The 19,210-nt window shown below is 38.3% G+C and overlaps 1 protein-coding gene across 1 annotated transcript in view; it reads right to left on the reverse strand.

Annotated features, from left to right (window-relative positions):
• Positions 1–19,210, reverse strand: part of dcc (DCC netrin 1 receptor) — a 331,558-nt gene that overhangs the window by 196,954 nt on the left and 115,394 nt on the right. Inside the window, 1 exon segment of the mRNA XM_051948843.1 lies at positions 10,648–10,935. Coding sequence (XP_051804803.1) covers positions 10,648–10,935 — 288 coding nt within the window.

The raw sequence follows: 19,210 nt of genomic DNA on the forward strand, positions 1-19,210 counted from the left end.
GACCATTTTAGAGTGATTATGGACAAATTGAGTCATTTTGGAAACACTGTCAGTGATTTTTGCATCATTTTAGACCATTTCTGAGTGATTTTGGACAAACTTTGTGTCACGAGTGCAGGCACACAGGAGGCAAAAAACAACTCTTAACCAAGGACTTTATTTCACAAGAAAAACCCACGTAAGCCAAAGTCCATACAGAAAACGGTCATTTAAACCAAAACCAAACAGTACCCTAAAATAATAAAGAACTACAACTAAACTGGCCACAACACGGGCTTCAGGACCTAAATTAAAACAAACGGCTGGACTCACAACTCTGAAGTCCAAACAGGGAGGGGCGGAGGACCGGTACGGAAGCCGACAGGCTAACGAGGCGCACGGCCGGGCTGCCGACGAGCAGCAGAAACAGGCAGCTACCGGAGTGCAGCGAGGACCGGGGCAGTGGCAGAGGGGGAAGGCTCCAAAACCAGGCCGGGCAGGACAGAGCAGGCGGGGGGATCCAGAGCTGTGTCAGACCAGGACAGAGGGGCAGACGGAGCCCCAGCAGAAGCAATGATCCAGTGGGGAGTTGTGGGGCCAGACAGGCTTTAACTGATTGGACTCAGCTGTGCTCTCACCAGGACTGAGCGCTGGTAGCACAGAGGAGGGAGGGGCCACGACACTTTGAGTCATTTTAGAAGCACTGTCTGCGAGTTTTGGACGAGTTCTGCATCATTTTGCACAATTTTAAACTCATTTTGCAGTTGGAGTTAGGATATGTTGAGTCATCTTGGACCATTTAGGATCATTTTGGACAATTGCTGAGTGATTTCAGACAAATTTTGAGTCATTTTTGAAGCATTATTGGTCATTTTTGATGCGTTTTGCATCATGTTGCAGAATTTTAAACTTGTTTTGGAGTTAGAGTTAATAGATTTTGAGTCATCTTGGACCATTTAGGATCATTTTGGACAATCGTTGAGTGATTTCAGACAAATTTTGAGTCATTTTTGAAACATTATTGGAGATTTTGGATGTGTTTTGCATCATGTAGAATTTTAAACTTGTTTTGCAGTTGGAGTTAGGATATGTTGAGTCATCTTGGACCATTTAGGATCATTTTGGACACAGATTGAGTCATTTAGGTTAATTTTGGACCACTTCTGAGTGATTCTGAACAAAATTTGCGTCTTTAGAACTATTTGAAGAAGTCTAGAATTATTTTTGAAGGAGTTTGAAGTAGTTTTTGGACTTTTGGAACCAGTTTCACTTCATTTTTGAGGAATCTCGGACTCATTTTGTGCTATTTGGGGCATAATTCAATCATTTTTAATGGATATGAAGTCATTCTGGATATGTTCTAAGTAGTTTTTGACAATTAGAACTTATTTTAGACACATTTTAAGTAATTTTGAGAAATCTTGGACATTTTTTGAACCATTTTGGATAAGTTATCAATAATTTCAGACAATTTTTGAGTCATTTTGAGGAATCTTGGACACATTTCAAGACATTGGCTTCTCTCTCCTTTGTGGTTGTTGTGTTTCCACAGAGCTTTATGAGACAGTGAAAAATGTGAGAAAAAGCACCAGAAAGTGCTGCTTGGAGTTCAGAGGATCAATGTGCTGCTGTAAGCATTGAGCAGAAAGAACGCTGGTCAGGTCCAGCTCATCCCAGAGGTTTCAGGTTCTTCTGCACTAAAGCATTTTCTTTTTTCTTTTTAGAGGCCTGGCTTTGTGCAGGAGACCGCTGTCATGCTGAAGCAGGGAGAGGTGAGAACCTGAAGCTTCCAGGTTCAGTGGGAAAACACCTGAAGGCGAGAAATGAAATAAATGACCTGATTTCCATCTGATGAGAGCAGGTTGGCTGGTGGATATTAGCTGCAGGGACGGTGGGTTCTGAGGTCAAACATGAGCAGAAAATCTCCACACACGAGTCTAACTTATACCAGAAATGTTGGAGGTTCTTTCTGCAAACAAAAGCCTTTAAATTCAACCGTTCACCTGCAGAAACCTTTGCAGTTTTTTCTGCTGCAGGAACATGAAAGGAATCCCGGTGAAGCTGCTGTCAGCGCTTCTGCTTTCGCTTCCACATTTCCAAGTCTGCATGCAGGAGGAGTTCCTGGAATTGTGTTTGGGAAACGCTGATGAGACGAAAAAATGCCCGAGTTTCAGAGCTGCTTCCCAAAGTTCTGTGCTGGAGTTTTAATTTAACCCGTAAAGATTCCCTCCAGCGGTTTTCTTTGTCCAATCAGACGTCATCTTGAACCATTTTTGAGTCTTTTAGAACGATTTTTGAGTAATTCTGAGGAATCTTCTAGACATGTCAAGGTCTTTGGGACAATTTTGGACAAATATTTAATCATGTCAAAGAGTTTGAGGTCGTTTTGAATGAGTTATGAGCCATTTTGCAACAAATTATGAGACATTTTGGACACATTTAAAGACATTTTGGGCAATTTTTTGGTAATTTTAGTCATTTTGAGCAATTTCAGACAGGTTTCAAGTCATTAGAGACAATTTCTGGGTAGTTTGGAACAATTTTTAGAGTCATTTTTTTACACGTTTTTCGTCATTCTAAACGAGTTTGAGGTATTAGTCGTGTTTTTAACAAGTTATGAGTCATTTTTGACACATTTAAGTCATTTTGTAAAAGTCTCAAGTCCTTTTGAGAAATTATGGATGTGCTGCATGTCATCTGGGATTTATGGGGTATTTAGGGCAATTTTGGAGCAGATTTTGAGTCATTTTGGAATATTTTCACTCATTTGGAAACATTTTTTAGTCATTTTTGACAAGTTTTAGAAATGATTTTAAACCAATCTTGGACATTTTGAACACATTTAAGTATTTTTGAGGAAATTTTAATTCATTTTCAGAAATCTTGGACAAGTTTTGTGTCATTTGGGATTGTTTGGAGGTCATATATATCATATATATATTTAGGTAGTTTTGGACAAGTTTACACTCATTTTTGACACGTCATGACTCATTTTGGAGTCATTTTTAGTAATATAGGTCATTTCAAGTCATCTTTGACTAATGTTTGGTCATTTGGAGGAATATTTGAGTCATTCTTCAAAGGTTTGGAGCCATTTTCAACACTTTTAAGTCATTCTGAACATATTTTAAGTAAATATGAAGAATCTTGAACAGGTCTTGTGCAATTTGGGACAATTTTTCTGTCATTTTTAATCACTTTGGAGAAGTTTTAAGTAATTTTACATATGCTATAAGTAATTTTCAAGGCTTTTGGAACAGTTTTCAACAGAATTTGAGTCATTTGGAAGAATCTTCGACACAAGGTATTTGGGACAACTTTCAGGTTATTTGAACAAATTTTTAATCATTTGGACAAGTCTGAGGCAGGTTTAAACAAGTTTTGAGTCATTTTGTACAAGTGTTAAGTCCTTTTGAGAAAGTTTGGACAGTTTCATGTCATTTGGGATGATTTATAGGATATTTAGAGCAATTTTGGAGCAATCCGAACACATTTTGAGCCATTTTGGAGCCAGTTTTAGTGATTTAAACCATTTTAAGTCATCTTGGACAATTTTCACAAGTAATTTCAAGGAATCTTGAACATTTTAGACAAATTTAAGTAATTCTGAGCGCATTTTAAATAATTTTGAAGAAGTTTAAAGTAATTTTGAGTCATCTTGGACAAGATTTGTGTCATTTGGAACCATTTTTTAACAAATCTTGGACATTTTCAACACATTTAAGTCATCCTGAATATATTTTAGTAAATTTGAGGAACCGTGGACAGGCTTCGTGTCATTTGTAGTTCTGGGTAGTTCTGACACACCATGAGTCATTTTTTGGGTCATTTTGATGAGGAGTCTGTTCACGGCAGCAGGAGGGTTAAGGAGGTCGTCCAGACGTTCTGCGGTTCCTCCTGGGGGAACCAGAGGCCAGATGAGATGTATAATCCCTCTGGTGGGTTCAGGTCGACCCTCAGGTTGCTCCCGGCTGGACGAAATGACCCAGGAGGCTTTTTAATCCGACAGCTTTGGATGGTTTTTTATTACACCAAGCAGCAGCGACTCACTGAGAGAATCCAGCAGTTTCTGCCCAAACATCTCTGCTCTGCTGCATATTTTTGTAGCATAAAATAGGTTTTTTCTGAAGATATTTGTGTCATTTTAATTCAATATATCAAATACTTTCCGAGATAATTCCTTTCAAACATTGTTTGTGGAGCCTTTTTTTTTAAGTCTAAGACCATGTTTGGACAACATCTGTAACATCAACGCATTCAGTCATCCTAAAGATGTAAATTATATTTAAAAATGCACAGAAGTACATGACAGGACAGCTACAAACCAAGAATGAACTCTGCTTGGACTAGACTACTAATGTTTAGCCTTTGTGCTTAACTTGTCAAACCTGCTTAATCAGGTATTAAAGTTCAATGAAAACAGCTTGTTTTGTTTTTTCTCCATTTTTCTGACCAAGTATTTCATATTAAAGCATTGTACAGGTTTAGTTTTGTATTATTGTGACCTGCAGCTGCCTGTGGTTCAGAAAATATCACTGGTTGGCTTCTGGATTATCAGTTCTTTGATGAACTGAACTGGAATATGGGACTTTTCAGTTTGTTTTCCACATCTGAAGCACCTTTTGTTGACCCGTCCATCCACCCCAACCTCCGCCCGACACATTTCTGGCTTTCATTTCTTCTCCCCCATAATCAGAGGTTATTTGATCTATTTGTCATGTCATGATGAGAAATAAGAGGTTTTTATCTGTAATAGTTCCTCAGATATTGTTGTTTAAACAATAAAAAACTGCTGAAAGTGAACCGATGGGTGATTTTTAAACAAATATCTCAAAAAGTGTTTGATATATGAAGCTAAAATTCCACAGATATCTTTATAAATATCCATATTTTAAGCTATAAACATTTCAGACAAAACAGAGATGATGAGCAGAAACTGTTGATGATTTTAGATCCTTCATTTTCTCACATAAAACCAGTTTAAATCATTTGGGCACATCAAAGTCTTTAACCTTGGCATGTTCATACAGTATGAATGTAGCTGCATTAAAAACCTCCAGAATCGACCAGAAATTCACCCTGATGGTTTCCCTGGAGAACAAACCGACGACGTAATGCTGCCGAATGAAAGTCTGACGGTTTGACTTTGACGATGAAGATTTAAAGTTTTCAGATTCACATTTTCAACCAGATCTTATGGAATAAAAACTAAAGCCTGAGGGGGAAAACACACACTTTAACACACACACACACACACACACACACACACACACACACACACACACACACACACACACACACACACACACACACACACACACACACACACACACACACACACACACACACACACACTTTAACACACACTCTCTCTGGGTCAGGGTGGTTCAGCCTCAGGTCTGCCTGAGGGCTGGAAGGTTCCTCAAAGAGCGACGAGATGATTTCCTTCAAGAGACAGGAAGTTGCATCATCATCATCATCATCATCATCATCCCCGTGGCAACGAAATGCACACACACATACACACTCACACACACACACACAAACCTTTGACCTAAAAACGAATAATCTTCCTTTAAATCTGACTATAAAGAAGTGTTTCATTCGTCATTTCTGAAGCACAAATATAATAAGATAACAGAATTAATTTAAAATAGGCTATGAAAATCAAATTAAAACAAGGTTTACACACATATAAATATATGAACATACCGCACCAGTCTGAGAATGGTAGAATGGTAGTTCAGAAGTTTGGGGTCACTTAGAAATGTCCTTATTTTTGAAAGAAAAGCAGTTTTTTTTCCAATGAAGATAACATTAAATGAATGATAAATCCAGTGTAGACATAGTTAATGTGCTAAATGACTATTGTAGCTGTAAACAGCTGATTTTTAATGGAATATCTCCATAGGGGTACAGAGGAACATTTCCAGCAACCATCACTCCTGTGTTCTAATGCTACATTGTGTTAGCTAATGGTGTTGAAAGGCTCACTGATGGTTAGAAAACCCTTGTGCAGTTATGTTAGCACATGAAAAAAAGTGGGAGCTTACATGAAAGTATGTAAATCAATCAATCAATCAATCTATCTATCTATCTATCTATCTATCTATCTATCTATCTATCAAATTTAATATACAAATGTAATAATAATAATAATAACATAAAATATAAATATAGTATTATTGTAATTTATTTAATACAAATTAATCACATGAATACTTTATTTTCTGAATTTTAATATTTTTCAGATTTGTTTTATTCTTTGTTTGTTTCTATTCTCTTTATTTAAATTTTATTAAATCAATAATGACCAGTAACATATATTTTTTCTATAGGTCTTCTAAATTACATTATTCAATAATCTATTCAGATGTTTATATATTTTACTGAACTCATTTCCTGTAAACGCCTCACAAGCAAACGACCAATCAGGCGTGAAGCAGTCTGATCTAGAATCGTCCACGCAGCAGATTTTTATCTTGAAGTCGTGGGATCACAGAGATGCAAGCTTCCACTGTGGAGCTGCTTTAATATTTTCAGCAACACGTCGCCAAAGGAGGCCGTCAGCAAATCAGACGACGCCGAGACGCCGCTCGCATCACAATGAGGAAGTAGCCGAACACAAAATATGCACAGAAAGGAACCGAATATTCAGCTTCTGATCCTCTGGAATGAAGAATCATGTTCTTATATCACTTCATTACAGCATTTAACCGTCCATCAGCATCACTCTTTACAGGAAACGTGGAGAAAATGAGAAGATGCAAAGCTGGGACTGAAAAAAGAAGAGTTTGGTTTGGTTTGTAGCTTAAACAGTGCACGTCTAAAGCTCCTCGGTTTGGCTGTGAATCACATCTTTACATTCTAAACACATTTCCAAGGTCGGTGGGTTTAAACTGCTGAAATTTTAGCTGAGGTTTTTACGGAGTTTAATCGTCGGCCTTGGGTTGATTCTTACTTATTCAGGTCAAGACAATCCGACGTGCTTCAGTGTTTTGGTTCTTTAAATTATCCAGAAGGCTTCTAACTGACCAGTGGGGAGTTCTCAGGTTTCGATTCAAAACCACACAGTTTACAGACTCACGTAAAACAAGGAGTGGATGGTAATGAGGCTGCCTGGTGAGGGGTCTCATGTCTGCATTATAAGTACCTGATAAGTGGTATTAATGAAGGTGAAACTGCCTGGTGAGGGGTCTCTGGAATCCATTATTAGTGCCTGATAAATGGAGTTTATAGGTGCTAAACTGCCTGGTGGGGGGATCAGGACTGTGTTATAGATACCTAATGAGTGGTATCAATGGTGGTGAAACTGCCTGGTGAGTTGGCTGAAGACAGTATTATAAGGACCAGATTAGTAGTGTTAATATTGAGGAAACTGGTGAGGGATCTCAAGACAACATTATAAGTACCTAATAAGCCGTGTTCATGGTAGTAAAACTTCCTAGGACTTCATTATAAGAACCTGATGTTAGTGGTGGTGAAACTGGAATCTCAGCACTGTTCTATAAATATCTGACAAGTGGTGTCAATGGTAGGGAAACTGCCTGGTGGGGGTGTCAAGGCTGCATTAGGAGTACCTGATGACTGATGTTAATCGTTTTGAAGCTGACTGGTGAGTGAGGTCAGGGCTGCAACATAAGTGCCTGGTAAGTGGTGTTACTGGTGGTGAAACTGCCTGGTGAGTGAGGTCAAGACTTTATTGTAAAAACTGTAAAAAGTGTTGATGGTGGTGAAAATACCTGGTGGGGGAGTTCATTACAGCAATACAATATAAGTGGTGTCAGTGGTAGAAAAACTGTCTGGTCAGGGACTGCATTTTAAGAACCCAGTAAGTGGTGTTAATTGTACTGAAACTAGCTGGTGAGGGATCACAGGACAGCATTGAGAAGTGGTGGTGAAACTGTCTGGAGAGGCAGTCCAGGACTCCATAATTAGTACTTAGTCCCAGGACAAACTTATAAGTACCTGATTAACGGTATTAACGATGATAAAACTGCCTGGTGAGGGACTTCTGGACTGTATCATTAGAATGAAGTGTTATTTGGGGCTAAACTGCCAGGTGAGGGAGCTCAGGGCTGTGTTAAAGGTGTCTGATAAATGGTGTTAATGGTGGTGGAAGTGGCATCTTGGGACTGTTCTATAAGTGTCTCATAAGCAGTGTTCATGGTAAGGAAACTGCCTGGTGGGGGGCCTCAGGACAGCTTTGTAAGTTTCTGATAAGTAGTGTTAGTAGTGGTGAAACTACGCGGTCAGTAGGCTCAAGACTGGACTATAAGTATCTGATGTGCAATGTTAATAGTGGTGAAACTGCCTGGTGAGGAATCTCAGGAGTGCATTATAAGTACCTGATGAGTGGTATTAATGTTGGCAAACATAACTGAGAATGCAGTTTATTTGTAAACGAACTTCATTTTGTCGGTTTTCTCGGTGCAGTTTTCAATTTTAGTCGCCACTTTCTTTACATAAACCTAAAATGTACCCATAAAAAATTAGATATTTCAGATTTAAACGTTATTTTACATCTTTAGTTTTGTAATATTGTGACCTGCAGCTACACGTGGTTCAGAAAATATCACTACTCAACTTCTAATTAGCAGTTTTTTGTTAATTATCAGCCATAATCTAGAGTAGTCGGTCTATTTGTCTAACATTCTTCAGTAGTTCCTCAGATACTGTTGTATATTGTTGTACATTGTATGTGTACTCGAGGTTTTTCTGTTTCAGTCTACTGTTTTCCATCATTAATCTGCAGCAGAGCGTCGATCAAAGCACCAACAGAAAGCCGTTTTCTGGACGTTTCCATCTGATAATCTGCGACTTCTGACCTGGAGTCCCTCTGACGGCTCGGTCTAATAAAAGCTTCATGAAGTCAGAGTTAATGAAATCGTAATGTGGTCGGAATCATTAAACCTTAATCATGTGATCCATTAAAACTTTATACGCATCAAAGAGAAAAGAGGATTACAAAGAGGAGGAAAGGTTTAAACTGCGACAGATTTAAAAAGAAAAGAGATTTGACAGGTTCTGAAAAAGAAGCTTAGTGAGGTTCTGTTGTTCCGTCTCCACGGCGATGACGTGTTCCCATCACACAGACCGTCCATTAAAGGATGAAAAACTGCCTGGTGGTCAACTTCCTCGTGTTCTTAAGTGGGTTTATGTTTAGAAAACGTTGTCGTGCAACGTTTCTGCAAATGCACAAATTTATTAAGACCAGCGTTTGTTCACTGTGCAGCTCTAGAAACTTAAATATGCTCCAGATGTTTGGTTTTTCTTTCACTTTACTGCTCTGGACTGCAGCTGTGGCGTTTTCAGGATGGATTCTGAGGAGCTTTTCTCCAAATTTTTACTGATTTTAAGCAAATTTTGGACAGTTTGGAAGGACTTTCATTAGTTTTGGATTCATTTTGAGTCATCTTGGACTAGTTTGAAGTCATTTAGCTCATTTTGGACACATTTTTTAGTCACTTTTTACCATTTTGAACTCGTCTTGGGCAAATTTTGTGTAACTTTAAATGAATTTTGAATTATTTAACCAAATTTCAGGTAATTTTGGACCATTTTAACTCATTATCGACACATTTTAAGTCACTTTTTACCTTTTTTAACTCATTTTGGACAAATCTTGTGTAACTTTGGGTTAGTTTGAAGGACCATTTTTGATTATTTTTGCAGACGTTTTGAGTCAATTTGGCCAATTTTTCACTTCTTTTGGACAAACTGAGTTATTTTGGACAACTTTAACTCATTTGGGACACATTTTAAGTTCTTTGATGTATTTTTGGATGAACTTTGACTTAGTTTGGCCACACATTAAGTTATTTTGGACAATTCTGAGTCTTGTAGGTTATGTTTCAACTTCTTTTGGATAAACATCAAGATATTTTGAGAATTTTTTCAGTCATTTTGGTAAATCTTTCACATTTTAAGTCATTTTGCACAACTTTTAGCTTATTTTGAAGACATTGTGAGCCACCGTTGACCATTTTCTACTAATTTTGGACACATTTTGTGGAACCTTGGATGAATTTTGAGTAATTTGGCCAGTTCTGGTCATTCTGGACCATTTTTGATTCATTTTGTAGAAGTTTTGAATCATTTTGGAGAATTTTTATCTTGCTTTGGATACATTTTCAGTCATTTAGGACACATTCTTAGTCATTATGGTCAGTTTTTCACTTGCTTTGGATAAATTCACAGTCACTGTGGATGAATTTTAAGTTATTATTGGACTTATCAAGTCATTGTGGACACATTTTTAGTAATTTTAGACAGATTTTGAGTCATTATGGTACATTTTAACTGACTTTGCAAATCTTGGGTAATTTTGTATGAGTTTGAAGTCTTTTGGGGCCATTTTTAACTTTTTTTGGACAAATTTTGAGTCATTTTGGGCAATTTTTGTGTGTTTCTGGTAAACTTTCAATTAGTTTTGGAAGCATTTTGGGTCAATCTGGGCAAATTTTTATTCATTGTGGATGAATTTGAAGTTATTTTTGGACTCATCAGGTCATTGTGGACACATTTTCAGTCATTTTAGACACATTCTGAGTCATTTTGGTAATTTTTTAGCTTGTTTGGGACACATTTGAGCAAACAGGTGACCTCAGGCGATCCCATGTTGGTCAGCTGACTAGAAAACCTGCCGCCATGTGTTGGATCGGTTACCTGGAAGGACTCGTAGCTCGGCGTCCGTCCCGGTCCTGGTGCTGCCGGGGTTGTCGGCCAGACATCGGTACGTTGCCGAGTCGGGCGGCTGGACTCGGCTGACCTGCAGCGAACCGGACGGCAGCACGGCGAGGCGGGACTCGGGCTCGAAGGTCGGCGGCAGATCCTCCCGGTTCTTCTGCCAGCGGATGACGGGCGTCGGGTCGCCGGAGACCTCACAGCGCAGCAGAGCGGTGTCCCCGAGGTACGAGGACACCGACTCAGTGGGGACCACCACCTTAAGGGGACCTGAGAGGAGACGAAGAGACAGAGAAATGAGTTTTATGTTGAAATCCATAGAGGAGGGTCCATCCTCACTTCAATGGACTCTTTCCATCATTTCTGAGCCTCAGCAGATCTTTTTATGACACATTTGGTACCAAACACGGTTCAGTCTGTGGCAAAATGTTTTTCTAATACAGTCATGTTTAAAGAAATGAACAGTTCCATAAAACGTGATGACACCAGAGTGGTTTCTGCATTTCACATCCTGTTATCTTATAAAACTGGACCCAGAGCTTCTGTTCCTGCATTTAGCTGCTGGTAAAGGCAGCAGCAGCAGGACGCTTCAGAGGAAGAGCTGAGCCGACAGCCGAGGTTTTCAGGCCAACAGGAAGAAGAAAAGTAAAGAGGATGGAAGCTCAGCAGGTGAAGATGTGGAAACAGAGGACGGTTGGATGGTGAGCAGCAGGAGGACGAGTGTTCAGGACCTGCACTGCTTCCTGTCTGATCACATCCACCGCAACAACAAACAGCCTGAGAGCCTGCTGGCTGCTGGTTTCACTGGTTTAGACTGGAAACGCTGCAGAAGGAGCTCCTGTTTGAGCAACATGGAGGATCCAGAGAGAATAACTGGACTCTAGAACGCTAAAAACAGCCACTTTGGACAGTTTCAGCTCATATTCTGATGATTTTGGAAAATAACTGAGCCAATTTCGATCATTTTGGACCATTCAGAGTAATTTTGGACATATTTTGAGTAATTTAAGAAGCATTGTCAGTGAGTTTGGAGGAGTTTTGCATCAGTCTGGAGTCATTTTCAAAAAAGTTTGTCTCATATTAGACAAATTTTAAATAAACTGAGTAAATTCAGAGTCATTTTGGACAAATTTTGAATAATTTTGGATAAATTTAGAAGTCTCGTCAGTGATTTTGGATGAGCTTGTTTTGCGTTTGGAGATTTCAGATTCTGAGTCATCTTGGATCAATTTTAGACCATTTGACACAAATTTTGGATACTTTTAAATGACAGTTTTGAGTTTGGAGAAATTTAGCGACTTTTTAGTCATGTTGCACCATTTTGGAATAATTTCAGAGAAATTTCGAGTTATAATGAATTTTTTAAAAGTGATTTGGGTGTTTTAGGTCATTCTGGAGAGTTTTTAAGTCATTCTGGACAAATTTTGAGTCACTGTGGAAACATTATTTTGTGATTTTCAACAAATTTCAAGGAATGTTGAACAAATTAGAGTTTTGTAAATGTCATTTTGGACTATTCTAACCTTGTTTGGACCAGTTTACCTCATTCTGAACAACATTTAAGTCATGTTAGATGAATTCTGAGTTATTCTGGATGATATTTCAGTAATTTTGGAACAAACTAAACGTGTTCATTAAAAACACCTTTGACTGAAGAGGAAAAGTTTATTCCTCTGACTCTACTTTGTCGGTTGAAGATAAATTTAAAATAATTCCTTTTCACTTAACAAAATGATGCAAACTGTTGCATTTGTTCTTATTTTTGCAGCACTACGGAGCTGGTTTTCTGCTGTTTTTGTTGCTGTTTTGTTTGCTTTCTTCTCTCTGAACCTGCCAAAGATGAATCCTGCAGACTAGTAAAGACTGAAGCAAACAACGGCGGGTTTTAAAAAACAGGTTTGCAAATGTTTTCTGAGAGACGAATGTGTTCGACACGTTTGTTGAGGATCCACAGAGTTTAGCTGTTTGTTTGCAGGAAGCTGCTTTAACACAATGATCAGACTGATGTCAGTCAGTTTCCTACATGAAGCAACAACAACAATCCATTCATAGTGTTTTTGTAAACACCAACAGGTTTTCTCACCTATAAACTGTTCGTTAAGACTCTCAGTGCTTTACCAAAAAACACTGAACAGTTTTAGAGTTTTATATTATTTACAAGCACAAAACAGACACAGAGAGCTGCCAGACTGCTTCTACTGATAGAACTGGATTAAATCATCCACACATCCTTCAGGTCACATTTGTTGAGTTTCAAGTAATTTTTGAAACATTTGGACCATTTTTTAGTGGTTTTTGAACAGATTTTGAGTCATCTTGGACCATTTTAGAGTGATACTGGACTAATTTTAAATCATTTAGGATATTTTGGAGCCATTTTTGACTGATTTTGGACAATCTTTTGAGTAATTTTGGACCACATAGGGTCATATTGGACCATTTTAGAGTGATACCAGACACATTTTGAGTTATTTTTGACCATGTTAGAGTGGTTTTGGACACATTTTGAGTCATTTGGGATCATTTTTAAGTGATTTTGGACAAATGGTAAATCATTTTTGGATCATTTATGGTAATTTTGGTGCTTTTTTTTGAGTGATTTTGGACAAATTTTGAGCCATTTAGAATAATTCTGGACTGCTTTTGAGTGATTTTGAACAATATTTGAGTCATTCTGGACCATTTAGGGTCATTTCAGATCATTTTTGGGTGCCTCTGGACAGATTTTGAGTCATTTGGGATAATTTTGGACCATCTTTGAGTGATTCTGGACAAACCTTGAGTCATTTTAGAAGCACTGTCAGTGGTTTTGCATCATTTTGTACAATCTTGCAGTTGGAGATCAGAGATTTTGAGTAATTGTGGACAAATTGTGAGTAATTTTAGTGGAATCTGGAGTTGTTTTGCATCATGTTGGACTAATTTTTAATAATTTGATTGAATTTTGAGTCATTTTGAATGACTGAGGAAGTTTTCAACCATGAAAAAAACATACTGCCATTTATAAAAAGAGAATAAAACAGTTTCCTAAAAGAAGCTCACCATTCAGCTTCACCAACAGCAAAGCATGAAACCAGTTTTTCTCTCTCATAAACCATTTTTACAGACTCACTGCTTAAAGGTGGTAATTCAGCAGATAACAGTGAACAGATTTAGAGTTTTCTTTTATTTACACAGACAGCTGCCAAACTCCTCCTAACGATAGAACAGAGACCCTGAAGCAGAGGGAGCTCCAGGTTTGCTCCATGTCATCTACGTCCACATCATTTAGATCAGAATTGCAAATCTCATGCTAATTTGGGTGCTGGTGCTTCATGTTCCAGGTTTTAGCTCTAAAATCCACTTTGTACTGAGCTTCACTCCAAATGTTGTCTGATCACGCTTAATGTTTCTATTTTTGTTCAATTAGTGCCTTTAATAAGTGAGAAATGTGTTTAAATCTATAAAATGTTTGTTTAAATGTCTTTAATCAGCCCCACAGTTTGACTTCACTATCATATAAAACTGGGACCTAAAAACATCCATAAAATGAAATTATTTCCCCAGTTTCAGCCAGTCGACTTTCTGTCATTTCACTAGCTGTTGTGCTGCTGGTTCCTGCACATAGATCTTGCTCAAACATTGTTTAAAGCTTCGAAAAATGTGGCAAAAAATGTAGCAAGATGATGCAAATGTCGTCCAAACTACTCAAATATTCTGCAAATTGACAGATTGAATTAAAGAAATGAACTAAAATGAGTTGAAAGTTTCCCTAAGTGACAAAAAAAAACCCAACAGTAAAAACCGTTCAGCAAAATGACTTGAAACTCGTTTAAAGCGACAAAAACGTGGCAAAAAATGATGCAAATGTCATCCGAAGGACTCAGACGCTGTGCAAATAGACAGGAAGCTCACTCAGAATTACACAAAACTAAAATGACTTGAAAGTGACAAAACACTACTCACAATGACAAAGTATTGTCCAAAAGAAATAACTAATTTAAAAAATCTACAAATGGCCTGAAATGACACAAAAACTGGACGGAATAGCTTCAATGTTGTCCTAAATGACAGAAATGTGTCTGAAATAACTCAATTTCTCAAAAAATTACCTCAAAAAAGTGTTCAATATGTCAGAGATTTGTCTAAAATATCTCAAATCTGGCAGAAATTACTCAAAAATTACGACCAAAATGGCACCAATGTTGTTGAAAATGACAAAAATTTTCCTGAAAGGATTCAAAATCTGTGTGAAATGATTAAAATATTGTTCAAAGTGATAAAATACGTGTCTAAAATGTCCCTAAAGTTGTCCAAAATGTTGACTAGAAGGTAATTTATCTTTTTTAATACACAGTCAGTTCCTTAAACTAAAAAATAAACAAACATTGCTAGCACATTTTATTCATTTTGGACCCTTTTTGAGTGATTTGGACAAATTTGGAGTAATTTAGGGCAACTTTCAAGTTCTTTTGTTTACTTTGTTGTCGTTTTAGGCAAATTTTGTGTTTTTTAGAACATTTCTTTGGTCATTTCAAGCATTTTTGAGTCACATCCGTGTCATTTTTTGCACTGTCTGAGGCTATTTTGTTGAATTTTTATGTCATTATATTTCATTTTCAGTCATTTTTGAGAACATCAGGTTCATTTTAGACACCGTTTGTGAGTAATTTCTGACAGATTGAAGTCATTTTAGGCAAATCTCTAAGTTATTTAGTTTCATATTTGAGTGATTTTAGTCAATATTTGACAACTTTTAATTAAACAGATGTCTAAAATGTTAACCAGAACACCTGGAACTTGAAATCCTTGACTTTATTTGTTTAAAAATTGTGTTCTTGAAGCTTGTTTAACACCTTTCGTGAACCTTCTGTCTCAGAAATCTAAATTCCAGCCTCCTCTGTCTAGAATCTGTTGATTTTCTGCTGTTTTAAACTTTAAAGCAGAGTTTTGAACAAGTTCCCAGAATCCCCGGAGCCTTAAGTCCCGGCGGAGACGTTTCATGTTTTCACGCCGGTTTGAATCTGTTCTATGACATCACAGCGGCTCAGACCAGCTCCTGATTGGTCGCCGCTGGACGCAGCTTCCTCCTGTGACATCACAGATATCGGAGGCGACGGAAACGCCGATCTGGACTCTTGGTCTTATGTAAGCCGAGCCGCTGTCTGCCGCTGTGAGCGTCAAACCGCCGCCTGCAGCCACAAAACATTCCAGCTTTCATCACATCCGAGGCTCAGCGGTGACGCAGGTTTTACTCCTGCAGGTGAAACTTCAACTAAACTGCAACCGGTGGGAAGCAGAAAGCTTAAATCAGCTGTTTTCATCTCAGCATCAGCCTTTAAATACGTGGTGGAGCTTCAGTTTGCCCTCAGAAGTATTAAATCAGGAGGCTTCTGCTTGGTTCAAAAATGGAAAATATGCTCAAAATAATGCAATTATTTCCTAAATCATACTTTGAGAGCCGGTTTGAAACTCTAGAGCTCGACTTGAATCAGGTTAAGATTTTAGCTTTTGTGGTAAAACGAGTCAAATTTGCTCCATCGGCTATGAAAGTTCAAAGAAATTAACAGGTTTTTTTTTCATTTTTCTAGCCAAGTATTCCATATCAAAATATTTTATAAGTTTAGTTTTGTATTATTGTGACCTGCAGCTGCATGTGGTTCAGAAAACATCACTAGTTGACTTCTGGATTATCAGTTTGATTGATAATGAGCTCAAAGATGGAACTTTTCAATTAGTTTTTTCCGTATTTGAACCACTTGTCCGACATTACAGATGGTTAAAGTCCAGCGTTTTGTTGACCCGTCCATCCACCCCAACCTCCTCCCATCACATTTATGGCTTTAATTTCTTCTCCTCCATAATCAGTTATTATTTGATCTACTGTCCAATATTCCAGATTCTGAATCAATGACATGATGAGAAATAAGAGAGAAACTTTCAGGTTTTTATCTTTAATAGTTCCTCAGATGTTGTTGAAGTAACCAGTAGACTTTGTAGGGTACGTATGCTGGTGGTGGAGATTGTCCTATTTAAAAACATCTAAAAACACACAAAAATACACGAATCACACTTGTTTTACCTCAAATGGAAGGTTTAAGATCTCATACTTTCCAAAAAAAGGCTAATAGTTCCTTAGATGTTGTTCAGATTCAAATTTAAGTAAAAACCTGCTGAAAGTTTGTTGATAGAAAGACTTTTAAAACCCTTTATGTTGGGAAATCTGTAGCAAATGAAGCTCAGATTTCCCAGATATCTTTGTAAACATCCATATTTTACGCCATTAAAGTTTCAGGCAGATCAGAGACACCTGAGCAGAGATTTTCCAAAGAATTTGACGATAATAACCCAACTCGTTCATTGTGGCTTGTGGAGTTGACTGATTTAATGTTGTTTGATCACAGTATGGCATCAATATTTTTAATTCAACACCATAAAACTGGTCTTCCTGTCTGTCTTTTTATTGTTTTGGCCAAACTATTGGTCTAGAAAGAAGCTGGTTGTTGGTAGAAGTTACAGGTCCTTCTCAAAAAATTAGCATATTGTGATAAAGTTCAGTATTTTCTGTAATGTACTGATAAACATTAGACTTTCATATATGTTAGATTCATTACACACAACTGAAGTAGTTCAAGCCTTTTATTGTTTTAATATTGATGATATTGGCCAAAAAGTAAAGAAAAACCAAAAATCGCTATCTCAAAAAATTAGCATATTATGAAAATGTACTCTAAACGAGCTATCAACCTGATCATCTGAATCAACGAGTTAACTCTAAACACCTGCAAAAGATTCCTGAGGCCTTTAAAAACTCCCAGCCTGGTTCATTACTCAAAACCGCAATCATGGGTAAGACTGCCGACCTGACTGCTGTCCAGAAGGCCATCATTGACACCCTCAAGCAAGAGGGTAAGACACAGAAAGAAATTTCTGAGCGAATAGGCTGTTCCCAGAGTGCTGTATCAAGGCACCTCAGTGGGAAGTCTGTGGGAAGGAAAAAGTGTGGCAGAAAATGCTGCACAACTACAAGAGGTGACCGGACCCTGAGGAAGATTGTGGAGAAGGGCCAATTCCAGACTTTGGGGGACCTGCGGAAGCATTGGACTGAGTCTGGAGTAGAAACATCCAGAGCCACTGTGCACAGGCGTGTGCAGGAAATGGGCTACAGGTGCCGCATTCCCCAGGTCAAGCCACTTTTGAACCAGAAACAGCGGCAGAAGCGCCTGACCTGGGCTACAGAGAAGCAGCACTGGACTGTTGCTCAGTGGTCCAAAGTACTTTTTTCGGATGAAAGCAAATTTTGCATGTCATTCGGAAATCAAGGTGCCAGAGTCTGGAGGAAGACTGGGGAGAAGGAAATGCCAAAATGCCTGAAGTCCAGTGTCAAGTACCCACAATCAGCGATGGTCTGGGGTGCCATGTCAGCTGCTGGTGGTGGTCCACTGTGTTTTATCAAGGGCAGGGTCAATGCAGCTGGCTATCAGGAGATTTTGGAGCACTTCATGCTCGCATCTGCTGAAAAGCTTTATGGAGATGAAGATTTCATTTTTCAGCACGACCTGGCACCTGCTCACAGTGCCAGAACCACTGGTAAATGGTTTACTGACCATGGTACTGCTGTGCTCAATTGGCCTGCCAACTCTCCTGACCTGAAGCCCACAGAGAATCTGTGGGATATTGTGAAGAGGAAGTTGAGAGTCACCAGACCCACCACTGTGGATGAGCTTAAGGCCGCTATCGAAGCATCCTGGGCCTCCATAACACCTCAGCAGTGCCACAGGCTGATTGCCTCCATGCCACGCCGCATTGAAGCAGTCATTTCTGCAAAAGGATTCCCGACCAAGTATTGAGTGCATAAGTGAACATAATTATTTGAAGGTTGACTTTTTTTGTATTAAAAACACTTTTATTGGTCGGATGGAATATGCTAATTTTTTTAGATGGGGATTTTTGGTTTTTCTTTACTTTTTGGCCAATATCATCAATATTAAAACAATAAAAGGCTTGAACTACTTCAGTTGTGTGTAATGAATCTAACATATATGAAAGTCTAATGTTTATCAGTACATTACAGAAAATACTGAACTTTATCACAATATGCTAATTTTTTGAGAAGGACCTGTAGCTTAATGCAGCTTTCATCCATCTCATCCACACTTGTTTCCATATTTCTGCTGGTTATGCAACAAATCCATCACTGTCTGAGATCAGAATTTACTCGCTGAAGCTCCGACTGGTTTCTCCAGCCGTCGGTGGAAGCAGCAGTTGACCCATTTGGAAATCGCTGAATAAATGTGAAGCAGCAGCCACAGTACTTTCTCCCTGTAAATAGAACCCAGAATTCCTATGCTTCTCAGTCTGTTTTCCAGTGGTTTAAGGGTATAAATAGTGATTCTGTGTTGGGTTCTGAGTGTCATTTTTGCTGCTTCGGCTCATTTTCTGGAGTCGGTTTGACTAAAGAGTCCTGAAAAAAATCAGGTTGAAGCTGAAAAACTGCAAATCAAGACTTATTGTAGATACCTATTGTAGATATTCATAATATCATATATAATATTATGGTTTTTAA

The sequence above is a fragment of the Acanthochromis polyacanthus genome, chromosome 5 (assembly GCF_021347895.1).
Source record: "Acanthochromis polyacanthus isolate Apoly-LR-REF ecotype Palm Island chromosome 5, KAUST_Apoly_ChrSc, whole genome shotgun sequence".
Taxonomy (NCBI): domain Eukaryota; kingdom Metazoa; phylum Chordata; class Actinopteri; family Pomacentridae; genus Acanthochromis; species Acanthochromis polyacanthus.